This window comes from Symphalangus syndactylus, chromosome 2 (assembly GCF_028878055.3).
Source record: "Symphalangus syndactylus isolate Jambi chromosome 2, NHGRI_mSymSyn1-v2.1_pri, whole genome shotgun sequence".
In the NCBI taxonomy this organism is placed as follows: Eukaryota; Metazoa; Chordata; class Mammalia; order Primates; family Hylobatidae; genus Symphalangus; species Symphalangus syndactylus.
In genome coordinates, this window is record NC_072424.2 from 91,503,795 (window position 1) to 91,521,792 (window position 17,998).

A 17,998-nucleotide genomic window follows, 5' to 3' on the forward strand; every position below is an offset into this window, starting at 1 on the left:
TAAAGATGATATTTATTAATAATGATACAATTATATATTTTTATTATTCCCTTTTTCTGTACCTCAATAGATCATGTGCACCCCACTTTGGGACCACTGACCTTTTAGTTTGCTTGTCATGATAGAACTCATCTACTAAAGGAACTCTGGAATGTTTGAGTCTCTAAATAATCTAGTTATAATCCAAAATAGCCTGCTAATTTCAAGATTGATCTTCAGGCAACTAAACTAATCACTCATAAGAAATCACAAGGTAAAAGAGTTCAGGTCACTGTTTGGTTAGCTTACAAAGAGTTACTTCTATTTCCCTAAATGTTTTTGAATCACTGCCCATTGGCTTTGAAGGGACAACTAAATATCATCTCCTCAGTAATGTCATTTTCCCTCAAGAGTCTTTAACACAGAGCTGTTTCTCTAGAAGAGAACAAGGTTATATAAATGGAAGAGAACACGTCTCCCTCCAAGATAGTTACGCAACATGGGGAAGATTCCACAGAAGAGAGACAAGGCTGAACAGAGATGATGGTTCTTTTACCTGGACATGGTGATAACTCGAGTTTCTAGATAAACTTGAATACTATTACTTAGTACTGAGTAAACTTGAGTACTGTTACTCAGTACTGAGTAATAGTACTGGTACTGTTGGAAGAACACATAAAACGTCTGGCACAATCAGTGAAAGAAACATGGGCCTGGGTCCGGGTGTTAGATGGGTACAGGAGAGCACTAAACCTCTCACACTCACTCTCCGCTTATATGCCCCAAATCACAAAATTCCCCTACTTGAAGAGCGTACACTCCCCACTCAATTCACTTCCCATTTAAAAGTGTATTTGTTTGCTTTTCTAAAGATTCCTAGTGGGTTGGGGAAACTCACTAAACCACTATTAACACTTAGTGTGACCTTCAGGAAGAGGCCTCATGAACTAATAAATGTGCTAAGAGGATCTGAAATGTTGGTGATGGGGGTGTGGCAGAGAAGGAAGGATGAAAGGGAGAAACCTGTTTGGAAGCCTATTGATTTCTAAGGGGGTAATGCTGGGGTGGGGGAAAGTGGTGAATAAATTATCTGACAGGAAAGCAACATCATTCACACTTTTGTTTAGAAATCATTCTAATGAGAGCCACCCTAAATTTTGGTTCTATGTTGGGTTAGTTCCACAATCACTGAAATGAGGAAGTGAGCTCAACAGTTTTGTAAACCTCAGAGTTGACAAGAAGTTATGAAAATTCCCAGTGAGGTTACATTAGACTCTAGCACTTAAACAAGGAAAAGCAGGGAGATTCCATTGATGAATCATATCTAAGGGACAAGGGAGACTGTAGGGTTTTCTCAGACAAAATGAGTCTTTACAAAATTGGAGAGAACCAAATGGAGTAAACAAGTTTGGAAGATATAGGTGTATTTCCCACAGAACATGAGAAGGAACACTAAATGAGAAATGCCTGGAAACAAAGACTGATGCAAGAAGAATGCCCGGTTGGAAGTAAAAAAGCAAGAGCAAAGATGCTGGTTGTGAGGCCACAGGCAATGTTGGGGAAGGACCTTGGGACTGAGTCAGCTGGGACCAAGGAAGAGCCAATCAGACCCGGATGGATTTAAGGAATGCTAAGACAGGTCCAAAGTTGGAGAGAAGAGGTGACCAGCTAGCCTGAGGACAGGGCCAGACACCGTAATACCAAATTCCTTACAGAATCAGCAGGGTAGCGCAGTGTCCCGGGGCGGGAGAGATGACCTTGCCAGAGGTGTTTTGATGGTAGAGGCTGAAGGAGACAGAGGTTAAGTGTACCAAGAAGAAGTACATTTATGGGAGACTAACACAGATGAATATTTCTGGTAAAGTTTTTTCCTATTGAACACATCTGCTATAAAGGCTTTGGCATCACATTTTGTATCATACAAAAATCATAACAGCACTGAAGTGACTAATAAACGAGTGATGTCAAACCTAATGTGAGCATAAATAACTTTGAACACCTTAGATGGTAATTTGGAAGGTTCTAATTGCATCTTGACAACAAAACATAAACATTAGAGTCTATATGATGTCAAAACATTGGAATGGCAAAAGAAAAATAAGCATCTTTTTCTGCAAAGGCCAAACATTTGTATATTTTGGAAGACTAAATATATGTTTGATAAAACCACGGTATATAAAGTCAAGGCATTTTATGATCTTCCTGGATGTAATTATTTTCCATGGCTTTGTGTAATCATGGTAAAATAGTAATAATTCAATAACCAATAACTAACTATAATAATAATTAACATGTAACAGTGACTGAGTTTCCAATAACTGTATGATGTATGTATTTTTAGTGCCTGTATTTTATACATGAGTCTTTTACAAATAAAGTAATTTGCTCAGCCACACAAAGGCAGAGGCAGGACTCAGAACTATATCTGTTTCCAGAATCCTAGCTCATCCTACATCTGGCCATTTACATAGTTTTCATTGGTTTTAAACAAGTTTTTTTTTACATTAGAAATCACTTCTGTAATAACATTTTATCTTATTGCATCCTGTTTTATTACAGTGAAAGGACCTGCTTACTTATTATCTCCCCAGCCACACTGGAATTCTTCCACAGCTTACATGAGGTCATCAGCCTCTGGCCATGTCTGGAAAACAGCAGGAGCTAAACTAATGTTTATTAAACTAAACTAGATCTAAAATGGATACAAAATTAACAGTTCTGGCTGAGCACAGTGGCACACACCTATAATCCCAGCACTTAGGGAGGCCAAAGTGAGAAGATCACTTGAAGCCAGGAATTTGACACCAGCCTGGGCAACACGGAAAGATAACAAGACTCTGTCTCTATAAAACAGTTTAAAAATTAGCCAGGTGTGATGGTGCATACCAGTCATCCCAGCTACATGGGAGGCTGAGGTGGAAGGATAGCTTGAACCCAGGAGTTCAAGGCTGCAGTGAGCTACGATCACCCCACTACACTGCAGCCTGGGCAACACAGAGAGACTCTGTCTCAAAAACTAAATAAATAAAAATAGAAGAGTTTTGCTAGAGTTCAGAAAGCATGTCAGATCATTTGCATCTTAATTAATGGTACATTTGCTTCCAGACTTAAGCAAACAAGTTTCATCTACAACTTTGACTTCATTGGTTCTTTCAATATTAACATAACTTCGATGCAGTTTTATTGCTCTACATGTGTGTAGTTCAGCTTGTTTATTATGACTTTCCTTTTTGTTTTCCCTTTAGTTGATTACCTGCCAGCTTTTCTACACTTCTTTCTCACTCCCCACCTTGTCATTGCCTCTAGACAAACCTATTTAGTCATTTGTTAGATTAAAGATAAAAAAGACACAGGAAGAAAAAACAAACATGAACCTTGGGCATAGACATTTTTTCTTCTCTTTCTCTTTCTTTCTTTCTTTCTTTCTTCCTTTCTTTCTTTCTTTCTTTCTTTCTTTCTTTCTTTCTTTCTTCTTTCTTTCTTTCTTTCTTTCCTCTCTCTCTGTCTCTCTCTCTCTCTCCCTTTCACTTTCTTTCTTTCTTTTTTTGGACTGGTTCTTTTTTTTTTTTTTTTTTGACACAGAGTCTCGCTCTTGCTGCCCAGGCTGGAGTGCAGTGGCACAATCTCAGCTCACTACAACCTCTGCCTCCCAGGTTCCAGCAATTCTCTTGCCTCAGCCTCCAAAGTAGCTAGGATTACAGGTGCCTGCCACCACACCCAGTTAATTTTTGTATTTTTAGTAGAGACGGGGTTTCACTGTATTGGCCAGGCTGGTCTCAAACTCCTGACCTCAACTGATCCGCCCACCTTGGCCTCCCAAAGTGCCAGGATTACAAGCGTGAGCCACCACACCCAGCCCGAGACGGGTTCTTACTATGTTGCCCAGGTCCAGGCTGCTCTTAAACTCCTAGGGCCAAGGGATCCTCCTGCCTCTGCCTCCAGAATAGCTGGGATTACAGGTGTGCCATTGCACCTATCTTTAGACTTTTTAATTTTATTTCCCAAATTACCGTAAAAGCAGCTTAGAATTTTTTTTTTTCTCTTCTGTTTTAACCCATGTTATAACCTGGACAGGCAACTACTGATTCTTAATGTCTGGCCACTGATTTTTAAGTGCTTAAATATTCAAAAGTTTGTTAAGCATATTATTTAATATTCACTTATTATTCAGAGTCTGTGCCTAGGCAGAGCTCCTAATAAAAACACAGAAGACAACTGTTGGCATTCATTTTCATGCCATAATCAAAATACATTTCCTGATGGTGGGGAGTGCTTCCATGATCACCTCCCTGCAGAACCAGGCTAGGGTGGTCACTACAGGTTAATCCAGATACAAGAGCTATTTTCAAACACTCCCAGTGCCCATAAGGAGAGCAGGCTCAGGAGCAGGGCCCATGGCTATCCATCAGTGTGAATCTCTAGATCCATCCCTTCTATTTGCTTTCCTGCAGGATAAATACATTTTTTGAACTTGTACTGATTAATTTCAGCTGCATAGAAATACAGATGGGACTATAACAAGCTCTACCTCTTTTCCCTGCAAGCCATTAAACAGATGTCAATCTGATATGTTCTCCTCTAAAGGGGCACATTCTAGTCCTAATTTCCAGAACATACCAGGTCAAAATGTTATATGTCATTTTAAACTTCCTTCTACCTTCCCCAAAGAGTCAGCAACTAATTAATTCTTAAGAAAGAAGAAAGAGAGGACTATGAGATTGTGTACTGAAAAATTAACACTTCAAACCCAAAATAGACATGAGTTCAAATGCTGCTTCTTAAATAGATTATCTGAGCTATATTTCCTCTAGAAGCCTTGTTTTCCTGATCTGTAAAATGAAGACAGAATATACTCTCATCAGGTGGTCATGGGGATTAAATGATATTATACAAACACCTACTATATACACATACACTATATATAGTTATATATATAGTTATAGATGATACATACAACACATACACTCTTACATACACACACAGTGCATAACATGGGACTCAGTAAATGGAAGCCATTGCTTATCAGTCAAACAGTACTTATTAAGTTCTAGGCAAAGTTTATAGGATTCAAAAGAGGTCCAATTTTATTCCTTTCTTCAAAGAGCTTAGGATATTATTTAAAAGTTAGGATAAAATTTTTGAAATATAATACATAATTAAGACATAAATTGTGTAATTTTTACTACATATATTGTAATTCAAAAAAAAAGGAAGTAATACATAAAGATGGGTTGAATTTTTTTGATAACAAAAAAAGTTTAAGGCCTGATGTGGTGGCTCACGCCTGTAATCCCACCACTTTGGGAGGCCAAGGCAGGCAGATCACCTGAGGTCAAGAGTTCAAGACCATCCTGGCTAACATGGAAAAACCCTGTCTCTACTAAAAATACAAAAATTAGCTGAGTGTGGTGGTGCATGCCTGTAATTCCAGCTACTTGGGAGGCTGTAGCATGAGAATCACTTGAATCTGGGAGGCAGGAATTGCATTGAGCCAAGATTGCGCCACTGCACTCCAGCCTGGGTGACAGAGCAAGGCTCCATTTCCAAAAAAAAAAAAAGTTTAAATGCATATGTAAAGCTATTCTTTAAACACTAAAATAGGAACCAAATTTAAATAATACAGAATAGTTGTCTATTTTGTTCCATAGCATGGTCTAAGTTAGGACACAAGCAAAATGCATACTCAACTACTAAGCGTTTAGCATGGCATTTTCTTCTCCTTATGTTCCATCGATATCTAAACAGCCTTAAAAGACTATTAAAAAATACTTTTCCAACTACTATTTTTAGGGACATAAGTATCAAAATATTACATCTAATATAAATTTATTGTACAAAATTTGCATTTCATAAATTTATCTTAAAAAGTCAGGACCTCGTAGGCAATGATCTCATTTCTTCTCACATTAATGAATTACATTTTAGAGAAATTCAAGGTCAAGAGAGCCTTGATAAAATGGCAAATCATAAAAAGCAAAAGCAAATTAACACTGGGAACACTCAATAGATTTGTTCTAGTGAGTAAACAATAAGCATCCAGTTGCTATTGATAGCCTAGGTTGACTGGGAGATCTCTTACATCCTAGGGTAATCAAAGTTGGTTACTCAAAAAGGTATTTTCTTCAGATTATTTACTCACCTAGTCAATTCCCTAATATGAGCCTGGTATCGTGTTGTAGGGAGCTGACATTATACAGGTAATCACTGCAATATAGTAAGTGTTTCAATGCACAAATATACAAATTGCTTGGGAAGCACATAATCACAGAAGAGGAAATGCCAAATTGTGGAATAGTTAGGAAGGGTTTCACTGAGGGAAATATTCATGCCGGTTATTTGACAAACAGTATCCTTGAGAAGTAGATCCTAGTAGACGTCTCTGAGTTGTCTGCCTGGTCTCCTACCTGAGCAACCAGCACTTGATTCCTTGGCCAGATAAATGTGAGCCAAAATACCTTGTGGCTTCCTTGGAAATGCAGCTTAGCAACCATTTCTGGGGACAAAAGTCTATAGGAACAGGCACCTGGCTGTTATCATGTTTGATGGGCCTGTGTCTTTTCTTCTTTTTTAAGGACCTTAATACACCTTCCTTCCATCTCTGACTCTATATTCTCAACACTTAAAATTAACAGGGTTAGTAAGCAAGGACCAGTGGGAACAAGAGAAGGGAAAATTGTCTAATGGGCAGTTTATTAATTCAGTCCTTGGGAGTTTTCAGTGAGCAGGTTGGATATATTTCCAACGTTTTTCTCAAATTTTTAGGAAAATTAACTATTAAAGTTGTTGGTTTTTTTTTTTAATAAAAAGATGTTTATAGGCTGGGCACAGTCGCTCATGTCTGTAATTGCAGGGCTTTGGGAGGTTGAGGCAGGAGGATCACTTGAGGTCATGAGTTCAAGACTAGTCTGGGTAACATAACAAGAACCCATCTCTACAAAAAAGTTAAAAATTAGCTGGGTGTGGTGGCATGCACCTGTAGTTCTACTCAGGAGGCTGAGGTGTGAGGATTCCTTGAGTCCAGGAATTGGAGGTTGCAGTGAGCTATGATCACACCACTGCAGCATTCCAGCCTGGGCAACAAAGTGAGACCCCATCTCTAAAAAAAATAAAAAATAAAAAAAAGGGGCTGGGTGCAGTGGCTCACGCCTGAAATCCCAGCACTTTGGGAGGCCAAGGCAGGTGGATCACCTGAGGTCAAGAGTTTGAGACCAGCCTGACTAACATGGTGAAACCCTGTCTCTACTAAAAATAAAAAATACAAAAAATTAGTGGGGCATGATGGTAGGCGCCTGTAATTCCAGCTACTCAGGAGAATGGGGCAGGAAAATCGGGAGGTGGAGGTTGCAGTGAGCTGAGATCACGCCATTGCACTCCAGCCTGGGTGACAAGAGCAAGCCTCCATCTCAAAAAAAAAAAAAAAAAAAAAAAAAAGGCTATTTATGGTGTTTTAATTGGAAAAAAAAAAAATCTTTGAAAAAAATAAAAACTGAGTAACATATAGAGCTGATAAAAAGGATTATGGTACCTATATACATACATAGCATTATTAAAACATACAGAATATAAACACCTATCATATACAAATCTTCTAAACAAGACCATATCTCAAGATTTCAGTCATTAACTCAAAAAACCCTGCTCCTCCATGCTGCTTATTAAAATCTGTTTCAACAAGTCCTTTACACTCCTGACTCAGCCATGCGGTACATATTTTTAGTTCACAGGATTAATTGAAAATATTTATTAAACTTTCTGCCCTATCCCTCGGCTTTCTGATCACTGGGAATCTACATTTGCAGATATTCTTCAACACCCAAGCATGCACTAGACTTGATCATGTTTGCCCAAGTCTTCCAACTTGGTTCTATGCTATCTTTCATTGCTAAATGAAATTTTGTTAATTTAAGTGTATTCCATTTGGTGTGTTTTTTAGGGCTTTGCTTTCTATTTTCATTGATATTTTGCCTGGCGTCTTCCTCTTTGTCTTCTTTCTCCACTCTTCACTTTACTATTGTCTCTCAACAAACCTATTTCTAGATGTAAACATATCCATAAAGAGGGGAGCTAAGGCCAGGTGCAGTGGCTCACGCCTGTAATCTCAGCACTTTGGGAGGCTGAGGTGGGTGGATCACGTGCTCAGGAGTTCAAGACCAGCCTGGCCAACATGGTGAAACCTGTCTCTACTAAAGATACAAAAAATTAGCTGGATGTGGTGGTGGGCACCTGTAATCCCAGCTACTCGGGAGGCTGAGGCAGGAGAATTGCTTGAACCCAGGAGGCAGAGGTTGCAGTGAGCCGAGATCATGTCATTGCACTCCAGCATGGGCCACAGGGCGAGATCCCGTCTCAAAAAAAAAAAAAAAAAAAAAAAAGGGGGGAGCTAAAGCAAATATCTTGAGAAATATTCAGCAAGAAGTCACAACTTCCTGATCCAGGGAAGATGGCTGGGGCTTTTTAAGCACTGAGTTTCTCCAAAATGAGGCAAGCTGATACTACATCATTTCTAAACCTTCCAATCTACTCGCTAAAAGCATATAGATTTATATTTAACTAAGTATATATACTAAGTGGGAGCAGAGAGTTCCGGGGTAAGGGAATATCAAAGAAATGAAAGGAAAGAAACGTATTTAAGGAACTGGATCTGAGCTGTGAGCCTCATAGGCACTATCTCATTTAATGTCTAAAACAAAACTGTAAAGTAGGTATGACTATCTCTGAGAGATAAACAGAGACTCGGAGAAGTTAATTAACTTTCCAACATTCTCGTAGCTACTAAGTGAAAGACCCAGAATTTGAAAGCAGCTGGGCTGATTCCACAGTTCATGCTTTCTACTTGCTGAACTCTGCTCTCATGCCAAATGGAACCACCATGAAGATGCTGAAAATCCATAGGGGGAGGAAAGATTTACCTTGATAAGGGAGAAAAAGGTCGACTTAAAAAAGGAAACCAGCAAACACAAGATAGGATACAATAAAATGCAACAAGGAAGGTGGTCAAGAAACATAACCCATGGCCATGGACAAAAAGCAAAGAAGAGGAACGACCTGTGTTGGATGGAGGTGAGCTTTGATGTTCCCTCCTTGAGCTCATTAATATTTACCTTTCGTGGGCTGATACGGAATTTGGATTCATTGGATGATTGCTCCACGCTCTCTTTGACCTTGTTTCTGAATGTGTATACAGAGTCCTGGGATCCCCATGTATTGTTGTCATTTTTCCTTCCCTAACCTCCTTGCTCACCTATCCTTACCAAAACTCTTCCCCAAAACACCAGCTAAGCTAGTAATTCTTGAAAAATAACAAGGAAGTAGAATTTGAAATTGTTTTGATAACGTCTGTGCAAACAGCTGCAAATTCTATAGATCACATCATCCTGAGGGCTGCAGTGTTTACAGTAAGAAAGAGTCAAACCAAATATTTGCATCTGGGGCTTTACCTGTTAGAACAGCAGTGAAGAGTTCAAAGTCCAGGCTCAAGGCAACCATGGAGGGCTAGCAGCAAGCTTTATGAGTGTTTCCCTCGAAGTTCCTAAGAGCTGACTCTCTTGGCCTTCTGCCGGCTCCTTTGAAATGGAGATATCAGCTCTCTTCATTCACTTATCAAAAACATGTCCATTAATGGGCCAGATAAAATTGTTTGAGTGCTCATTTGAAATCCTAAGCAGCCATTCCTGCTTTGGTCCAGGAAGACATTTAAAGTGACAGACTGACAAAAGAAGAAAAATAATTGAGGACCCTTATCCACACCATCAACACCTCTTGTTTCCTTCCCAGAATTTAAACTGAAAACCCTGGTATGCAGTAATAACTCGGAAAATACCCGGACATTCTTCTGGGAACCCCCACCACATCTTTCTTTCATTCCTTGGATCATTATGAATCAGGATTTTAAAGGGAGTAATTTCATTTTGGTTTTGGTAGATTGAAATTAATTTAGGCCATTAGATGAAAGAAAGAGAAGGAGTGGAAATGTACTCATCCTATACTACCCCAAGTCTGGAAACATTACTCTTGAAAAAAAAATTCATTTTTTTAGCACAAATGATTCCCAGGGAAAAATAAACTCACATTTCTTCTAATAAAGAAAAATATTTATTCTTTATTTTTTTATTTTTTTATTTCTTTATTCTTCTAATAAAGAAAAATAAACCCACATTTCTTCTAATAAAGAATATTGTAAGGCCCGGCGCAGCGGCTCACGCCTGTAATCCCAGCACTTTGGGAGGCCAAGGCAGGCAGATCACGACGTCAGGAGATCGAGACTGTCCTGGCTAACATGGTGAAACCCCGTCTCTACTAAAAATACAAAAAATTAGCCGGGCATGGTGGCAGGTACCAGTAGTCCCAGCTACTCGAGAGGCTGAGGTAGGAGAATGGCGTGAACCTGGGAGGCACAGCTTGCAGTGAGCCAAGATCATGCCACTGCACTCCAGCCTAGGCAACAGAGAGAGACTCTATCTCAAAAAAAAAAAAAAAAAAAAGAATGTTGCAACTAGTGGAGCCTCATGTCATGCTAGAATGAGGAGTAGGTACCAGACCTACTCTGGTGAATTTTTGTGTAATACTGAAAAAAGAAGCATTATACAGGCAGTGGGCGACTTACACTGTCAGAGTTTTCTGGGCTTTCCTGATGTACATATCAGACATATCACCTAAACAGAAAAATATGTGTCTACAAATCTAGCGTGTGTCTACTGGTTGTATACAATCTAACAAAGCGAAATTGACTATGTTTTAAAACTTTGCGCTTTAAATATTCATAGCATTTCATCAATTATAGACTAAATATAGTTTCAGCCAAGTTTTGAGGATTAATAATAAAGGAAAATATCATTTACAATCTGATTTTACTTTTTGATAACTAACAAGCCAATATTTAGGGCTTGGAAAGTATTTTGCCAATTATTTTGTTCCTCTCTAAACATATCACAGAATAGTTAAAAGCTGAAATATGTCCCATTTCTTGGAGGCTTACATTACCAAGTTTTCAAAAAAGCAGGGTTTTTTGTTTTTTTTTTTCGTGGTCCTCAAGAGTATCCCTACAACCAACTTCAACTGGCCTGATAGCTTTGAAAGCCTCTGAGTCAAGGCTCAATAGCTGAAACAAAAAAGCCAGAGAATGGTCTATTCAACAGACTGAGGCATGTAAGAATAAAACAAAACTGCTTTATGCCATTACCAAAACTCCTAAATTATCTTTTCCTAACTATTTAAAAGCAGTAAATGCAACTCCACAAAGCCTGAGAGCCTTTCATAGTGTATGGCTGTAGTCATTCCTCAGTCAAGGCCCTGGGAAATACCACAAACCTCAGAGAATTGCACATATGTGGAAACTTTTCCCATAGAATTGTAGTAGGTGTGTGTTGTGGTTTAAGTCCCTTTATGACTAATGTAGTGGCTGATTTGTTTACGATTTCATTTCTTTTTTTTTTTTTGAGATGGAGTCTTGCTCTGTTGCCCAGGCTGGAATGCTGTGGCGCAATCCTCCCTGGTTCAAGCAATTCTCCCTGCCTCAGCCTCCTGAGGATATCAGGCACCAGCTACCACGTCAGGCTAATTTTTGTATTTTTAGTAGAAACGAGGTTTCACCTTGTTGGTCAGGCTGGTCTCGAACTCCTGATCTTAGGTGATCTGCCCACCTCGGCCTCTCAAAGTGTTGGGTTTACAGGTGTGGGCCACCGTGCCTGACCAAGATTTCATTTCTTTTACGGGTCTGAGTGGCTACAAAACATTGCTGTGAGGACTGTTTGTGGGGTTTTGGTTTCCATTTCTGACCAGTGTACCAGTCCTTTTAGAAATCCGTCTCCCAAAGAAAGGATGAGAAAACTGCAGAGCGGGGAGGAGACCAGCAGAAGTCTAACTTGTGATTGTACCTCTCTGCCCTGAAGGGGAAATTTTTTTCCCAGTAATAAAAATGTGGTGGAGCCTAGATTCTTTATTCAGTTGAAGTTCCTTCCAAGAACAGCAAAGGGGGTCTCAAGGTCTAAAGCTGCTTGGGCACGTCCACATTCACCCCTGGCCTCTGCAAGATGCAACCATGTGGCCTTGGGGAACAATAAAAGCCGAGGTGCGTCAGGCCAGCCAGCTGACCATAAACTGTGCTTATCACACGAATGACTCCTTGTTTTCATGCTGAAAATATGCACCTCCTGGAAGCTCATCTCTCTTGGTCTGATGTGTGTGATGTGATTTACATTATGGAATGCGGGGGACATGTGCTCACAAGCATTCTGATTCAGGAATCAGGTTTCTATTATGTACTCCATTTGTATTGCCTTCTGCGCTGACCTTAATACATTTTTTCTTTTTAATTTTGGACTTATTTTAGAGCAATTTATTTTCTATCAAATCCTAAGCCTAGAATGTCTACATGGAAGATAATTGCACTACAGTAAGCAAAATGTCCTGGAGGCTAATTTCACAAGTCCCATTTTCCTGTGGTCAGGGGGCCCTTGGCCTTGGTACCTAGGAAGGGCGCTCATGTGAGTAACTGAGACATGAGAACGTCCCCCTTGGCCTACTCTCTGGGCAGTTATCTTCTGCTGAGTGGTGTGTGGGTGAACATATATGGGGTTGCAAGCTCCTCAAAGAGATAAGACAGGTCTCATGGATACATCATGGATAGATTTGCCAGAACTAGTTATATTAATCTATTGTTCTTCCTCCTGAGGCTGTGTTTGTATTCACTGGAGCTTACTTCTCAGGCAAATGTAGGGAGTAACAAATAAGCTTTATGTTCCTGGGAGTCAGGAAGTCTAGTTAGCATGGTTTAAAGACTTCACCCCCTACCACTAACCCACTAGTAGATTTTCTTATCTGCACTTTAGCTTGGGAAGCCTTGGTTGGAATGAGAAAAGTCTAATATATATATATTTTTTTTTTTTTTTTTGAGATAGAGTCTTGCTCTGTCGCCCAGGCTGGAGTGCAATGGCATGATCTCGGCTCACTGCAACCTCTGCCTCCCAGGTTCAAGCAATTCTCCTGCCTCAGCCTCCTGAGTAGCTGGGATTACAAGCATGTGCTATCATGCTCAGCTAAATTTGTATTTTTGGTAGAGACAGGGGGTTTCACCATGTTGGCCAGGCTGGTCTCGAACTCATCACCTCAAGTGACGCACCTGCCTTGGCCTCCCAAAGTGCTGGAATTACAGGCTTGAGCCACTGCACCCAGCCTAGATAGTTGAGTTGAGTTTTTTGTTATTTTTTTCTCTGTAGGATCTCTGAGTCTTTAATATGCTAATGGGTATTATTGTAAGTTCTAAGCATGTATAATGTAACCCAAGTTAGCGTGACTATTGAATACTCCCCCACCCCAATAAAAGCCTATTATTATAACTTGAGCTATAAGTTTCTATAGAATATAGTTCAAAAAAACCTCTTTCTAGAAGCAGAAGTTTTCTTCCTGCTCTAAAGTTCTATGAATTTACAAAAACAATGCAGAATTACACACTTTAATGGAGATATAAAAAGAGGTCCAGTTGATGATCTTATTGTAGCATTAAAGGATTTATATTGCATATAAACATATTCACTATAGATAGTTTAAGCAGAAGGGTACTTATTATAACCAGTAGCTTATACCATGTAATTGAAGACCAAAAAACTAGTCTTGAATGCTGCCAAGGAAAACCCAGGAAAAATGCCCAACCACATCAGTTTTCCTACCAAAAACACCTCTGCTGTTGCTGCTGACTTTTTGGCTCATATGGCACTAGGAAACAGAAGTGAAAACTCCATTAAAGCGCCCCTGGAAGTACTACCCATGCCATTGCACTTGCTGAAAGCTACAATTTCCCCGTGTGTGTACGCTACCTCACCTTGCTTACTTCTGCCCCAAGCAGCACATTGTGGTAGGCAGAATTCTGAGATGCGCCCCAAGATTCCTGCTCCCTGACGTACACACCCTTTACAGTACTCTCTCCTTGAATGTGAGCAGGACATGTGAATACAATGGGATGTCACTCCCATAATCACATTCTATTATATGGCAAAAAAGCGTTTTGAAAATATAATTAAGGTGTCCAGTTAGTTGGCTGTGAATTAATCAAGAGTGAGATTACATTAGGGTGAGCCTGACCTAATCAGGTGAGCAGTTAAAACAAAATAGAGATTCAAAGCCAAAGCCACTTTCCTGTTGGCTTTGAAGGAGACAACTGCCATGTTGTGGGTAGGGCCATGTAGCAGAAAATGGCAAGAAGCCTCTAGGAGCTGTGAATGATCCCTGATTGATAGCCAGCAAGAAAGCAGACTTCAGTCCTACGACCACAGGAACGGAATTCTGCCAACAACCAAAAAGCCTGAAAATGATACTGATAAGATTGTAGCCCTGGCCAACATTTTTTTTTTTTTTTTTTTTTTTGAGATGGAGTCTCACACTGTTGCCTGGGCTGGAGTGCAATGGTGTGATCTCAGCTCACTGCAACCTCTGCCTCCTGGGTTCAAGCAATTCTCCTGCCTCAGCCTCCCAAGTAGCTGGGATTACAGGTGCCCTCCACCACACCCAGCTAACTTTTTGTATTTTTAGTAGAGACGGGTTTTCGCCATGTTGGCCAGGCTGGTCTCGACCTCCTGACCTCGTGATCCGCCTGCTTTGGCCTCCCAAAGTGCTGGGATTACAAGCATGAGCCACTGCGCCCAGCCCATCCCTGGCCAATATCTTGATTTAAGCCTTGTGAGAGCTTGAGCAGAGGATTGGCTAATCCATGCCCACACTCCTGATTTGCAGAAACTGTGAGCCAAACAATGATGTTATTTTAAGTTGCTTAATCTGAGCATGCAGCAATAGAAAACTAATATTTGCCTTTGCATGACGGAGCCCAGTTTACTCCTCAAATTCAAACTGCAAGAGCTTTGGGAGAATTACATTGTTAGCTTTCCATACTCTAAAATTCAATAAGACAAGTCAGAAGTAGTTGTTGCTTATATTAAGCGAGTCAATCTCTAGTGTCATCCACCCACTTTATTTGAAAATTATTTTCCAAAACATCTTTTACAGGCTATATGATAGGCTAAAAGATGTCATTTCGGCCAGGCATGGTGGCTCACGCTTGTAATCCCAGCACTTTGGGAGGCCGAGGCGGGCAGATCACGAGGTCAAGAGATCGAGACCACAGTGAAACCCCATCTCTACTAAAAACACAAAAAATTAGCCGGGCGTGGTGGCGGGCGCCTGTAGTCCCAGCTACTTGGAGAGGCTGAGGCAGGAGAATGGCGTGAACCCGGGAGGCGGAGCTTGCAGTGAGCCGAGATCGCGCCACTGCACTCCAGCCTGGGCAACAGAGCGAGACTCCGTCTCAAAAAAAAAAGATGTCATTTCATTTTTTCTTCGTGTAAAATGGCAAAGATCAACCTGTCCTGTGAATGAGTATTCAAGAAAAAGTAATTAACATTGCTACCAGGAATTTCCTTGTATGCATCAACCAGTTGGGTGAACTCATAAATATTCCTGCTGATTTCTCTATTAAAAATTGCCTAGAGAATAGACAACTTAGGAGTTTACTGCTACTCCAGGAGTGGCCACTTTAGCAGGACTGTTGACATGGAGACTTTCCATGACCTTACACACATGTTGATAAGAATGCCTGTGCCCTCGAGTTCTCATCAGTATTGAGTAGATTGATAATATTCTCAGTGGTCTCCTCATAGAAAGTCCAGCAAACCATCAACAAAGTAAAGCTAATAAGAGAGGGATTTTGTAAAATCTTTCAGCAGAGAAGCATTAGGGCAAGTTACATTTATCTGATCATGTACTACTACTTCTCCCAGGGAGTGTGAGAGGATGGGAGCTGATAGTGTTCCATGAAAGTAGAAAAGTTTTCTGATTCACCACAAAGCTGAATTTGTTTTCCACATAATGAATGTGTAGTATTTGATTCTCCCCACACTAAAGTGGTTTGGTTGATTTTTACATCAAGTAAATTTTCGCCATCTCCCTTGCATTATTAATACTCTCTAACCCAATCTCCTTTCATTCCAAAACCACCAATGGTGAGGAAGGGTAAACAATAAGAACGACATGTAAGAAACTGTGGTATCCAAAAACAAAACGAAAAGCCCCATTTGCTTTACCTCATGTCGTAATTTCCCAGACTTGTTCCTCTTGGCAGTGTTGAGCTCGGCATTTTCTCCCGGGGAGCAGAGCAACTTCTTACAAAACCTTACTTCATGGGTTTTCCCAGGTGCCTGTTATTTCCTGAACAGCACATAGTAGCAGTCCCTTAATTTTTACAGTTCTGAAAGTTGGCAAAGTGCCTTCAGAAAGTCTTGTCTTATTTCAGTTGATACCTTTGCAACAACCCAATAGGAGTCAGGACATGTATCATTATTTCCAGTTTATAAACAGCAGAAACTTCCATTTCTAGAGTTACATAACTAGCTTACACTATGATAAGCCATGGCATGGAGATCAGAACCCAAGTCTTTGGAGTGTAAATGAGGCAGTCTTTCCCCAGGACTCCTGTCTTCTTACCAACACATCAGTGAGTGGCTAGAAATAAAAATTTAATAGGCAATAGCTTCCTGCTGTTCTCTAGTCTTGCCTACCCAAATCCTCTTCGCACTCAGAAAATGCACATGAGACACTATTGACAAAACTAAGTGCAAGTTTCCAAGCATTGACCTTTGAATAGGAAGGAAAAAGAAAAAAGAAATTTCCAAGGATAAATTTGTATACTGCTTACCTCATAAGTTTTACCCTTTTTCCTCCAGACCAACCATTTCTTATAGCCTGTTCCTAACTCCTCCTGGCTTCTGCCTAGACTGGCCACTGACAGCCTTTTTCGTCTGAGTAAGTTGTATTTGCCCCTGCAGACTCTGCTCAGACTTTTCCCAGGCTGGTCAGGAGAGTCCTCTTCTGATCCAGTCTATTTCTCTTCTTATCACATTATTAAAATTTCTGCTAAAGTGTGCATAACCCTCTATAAGATATGACCCCATTTAGGTGTCTTATTTATCTTGCATCCTCTGTGTTTAACTCAGTGCTGGGAATTTCAGCACTGAAATGTCTGTGAAATTAGGATTTAATAAGCAATGGTTTTATTGGCTAGGAAATCGTGGCAAACAAAGGTGAGCCTCCAGAGGTGTAACTTCCCTATCCAAACTTGCTCTGTGGGGACTGAGAATCTAGGAAGGGGATGAGTCACCTCCTTTTACACTTTGCCATGAGTTGGTCTAGAGAGGGGAGTAAAGAACAGAAGGAGTGAGGCCAAGGGTCCTAGGATATAAGGGTACACCTGTGGGTACTGTGGTGACCATGGAGGTGCCCCATTCAAATCTTCCTTCCAGAGGACCCGCAGCAGGGAAGAGAGCTGACTGACAGCCTTCTGATGCCCCACCTTTAAGCTGATTGCAGCGTTCAAGCCAGGTGCTACTTTCCACGGGCTGCTCCCAGATAATGGCATAGTGCAGTGGAGATAGTAGGACCAGGCCACCTCTGCCTGACACAGAACTCCTCTAATGAGAAGCTTCAGGTCTTGGAGCCCAGGGATCCGCACTGGCCTGGCAGAGACATTCTTAGAACTGCCCTGTGGTCTGAGGCTCCTCCCAACTCCGTTCTTCCTTCTTGCTCTCCTTTCTCAGACCCACATCAGGGGCTGAAGGCCATTCCAGACTCCTCATGCTCCCTGCCCGTTTTTCCAAATAAATCTCTTGCCCATCTAATCCCATTTTGACCGGATCCTTTTTAAAGGACCCAGACTGACAGAGATACTTCAAGATTTAGGGCTAAAAGTGTATTTTTTAAATGCCGCTCAAAATCTGTAGACCACTATCCAAAATTTAACAATGCCCTACTTAGTCTTGAGCTGTGTAGTAGTTTAGAATTAGAGCTTAAAATACAAGATGGAAAAATAGGTTCTGCTTCTGCACATCTGAGGTACACACAGGCAAAGTGGAGGGGCAAAGGAGCCCAGGCTGGCCTGCCACTGGCGCAAGGAGGATCAGGCTGCTGTGGAATCCTGTGACAACTGGACTGTGGCCAAGTCATCGGGGTACCACATGGGTTGAGGAGCACGGAGCAGGCC

At 40.7% G+C, this 17,998-nt stretch overlaps 1 protein-coding gene and 1 long non-coding RNA gene across 27 annotated transcripts in view; one reads left to right on the forward strand and one right to left on the reverse strand.

The window, feature by feature from the left end:
- LOC129472315 (putative uncharacterized protein CCDC28A-AS1) overlaps positions 1 to 17,998 on the reverse strand; it is a 38,431-nt gene that overhangs the window by 18,337 nt on the left and 2,096 nt on the right. For 12 of the 26 annotated variants that reach the window (XR_008653878.2, XR_010116450.1, XR_010116438.1 and 9 more), the window contains exons 2-3: positions 16,047 to 16,170; positions 9,417 to 9,685 (exon numbers count right to left, since the gene is read on the reverse strand). The exons of 4 other annotated variants lie outside the window; for them this stretch is intronic. Coding sequence is in view for 2 of the 22 variants with exons in the window: in XM_063620200.1 (XP_063476270.1) it covers positions 16,047 to 16,099 (53 nt within the window). In the remaining 20 variants the exon portion in view is untranslated. Of the gene's footprint in view, positions 1 to 9,416; positions 9,686 to 10,582; positions 10,634 to 16,046; positions 16,171 to 16,657; positions 17,370 to 17,998 lie in introns of those variants that run through there. 10 more of the 26 variants (XR_010116447.1, XR_010116427.1, XR_010116451.1 and 7 more) reach the window with 5 other exon arrangements.
- The window catches only part of LOC134732885 (uncharacterized), a 54,985-nt gene that overhangs the window by 6,244 nt on the left and 30,743 nt on the right, over positions 1 to 17,998 (forward strand). The window lies entirely within an intron of this gene.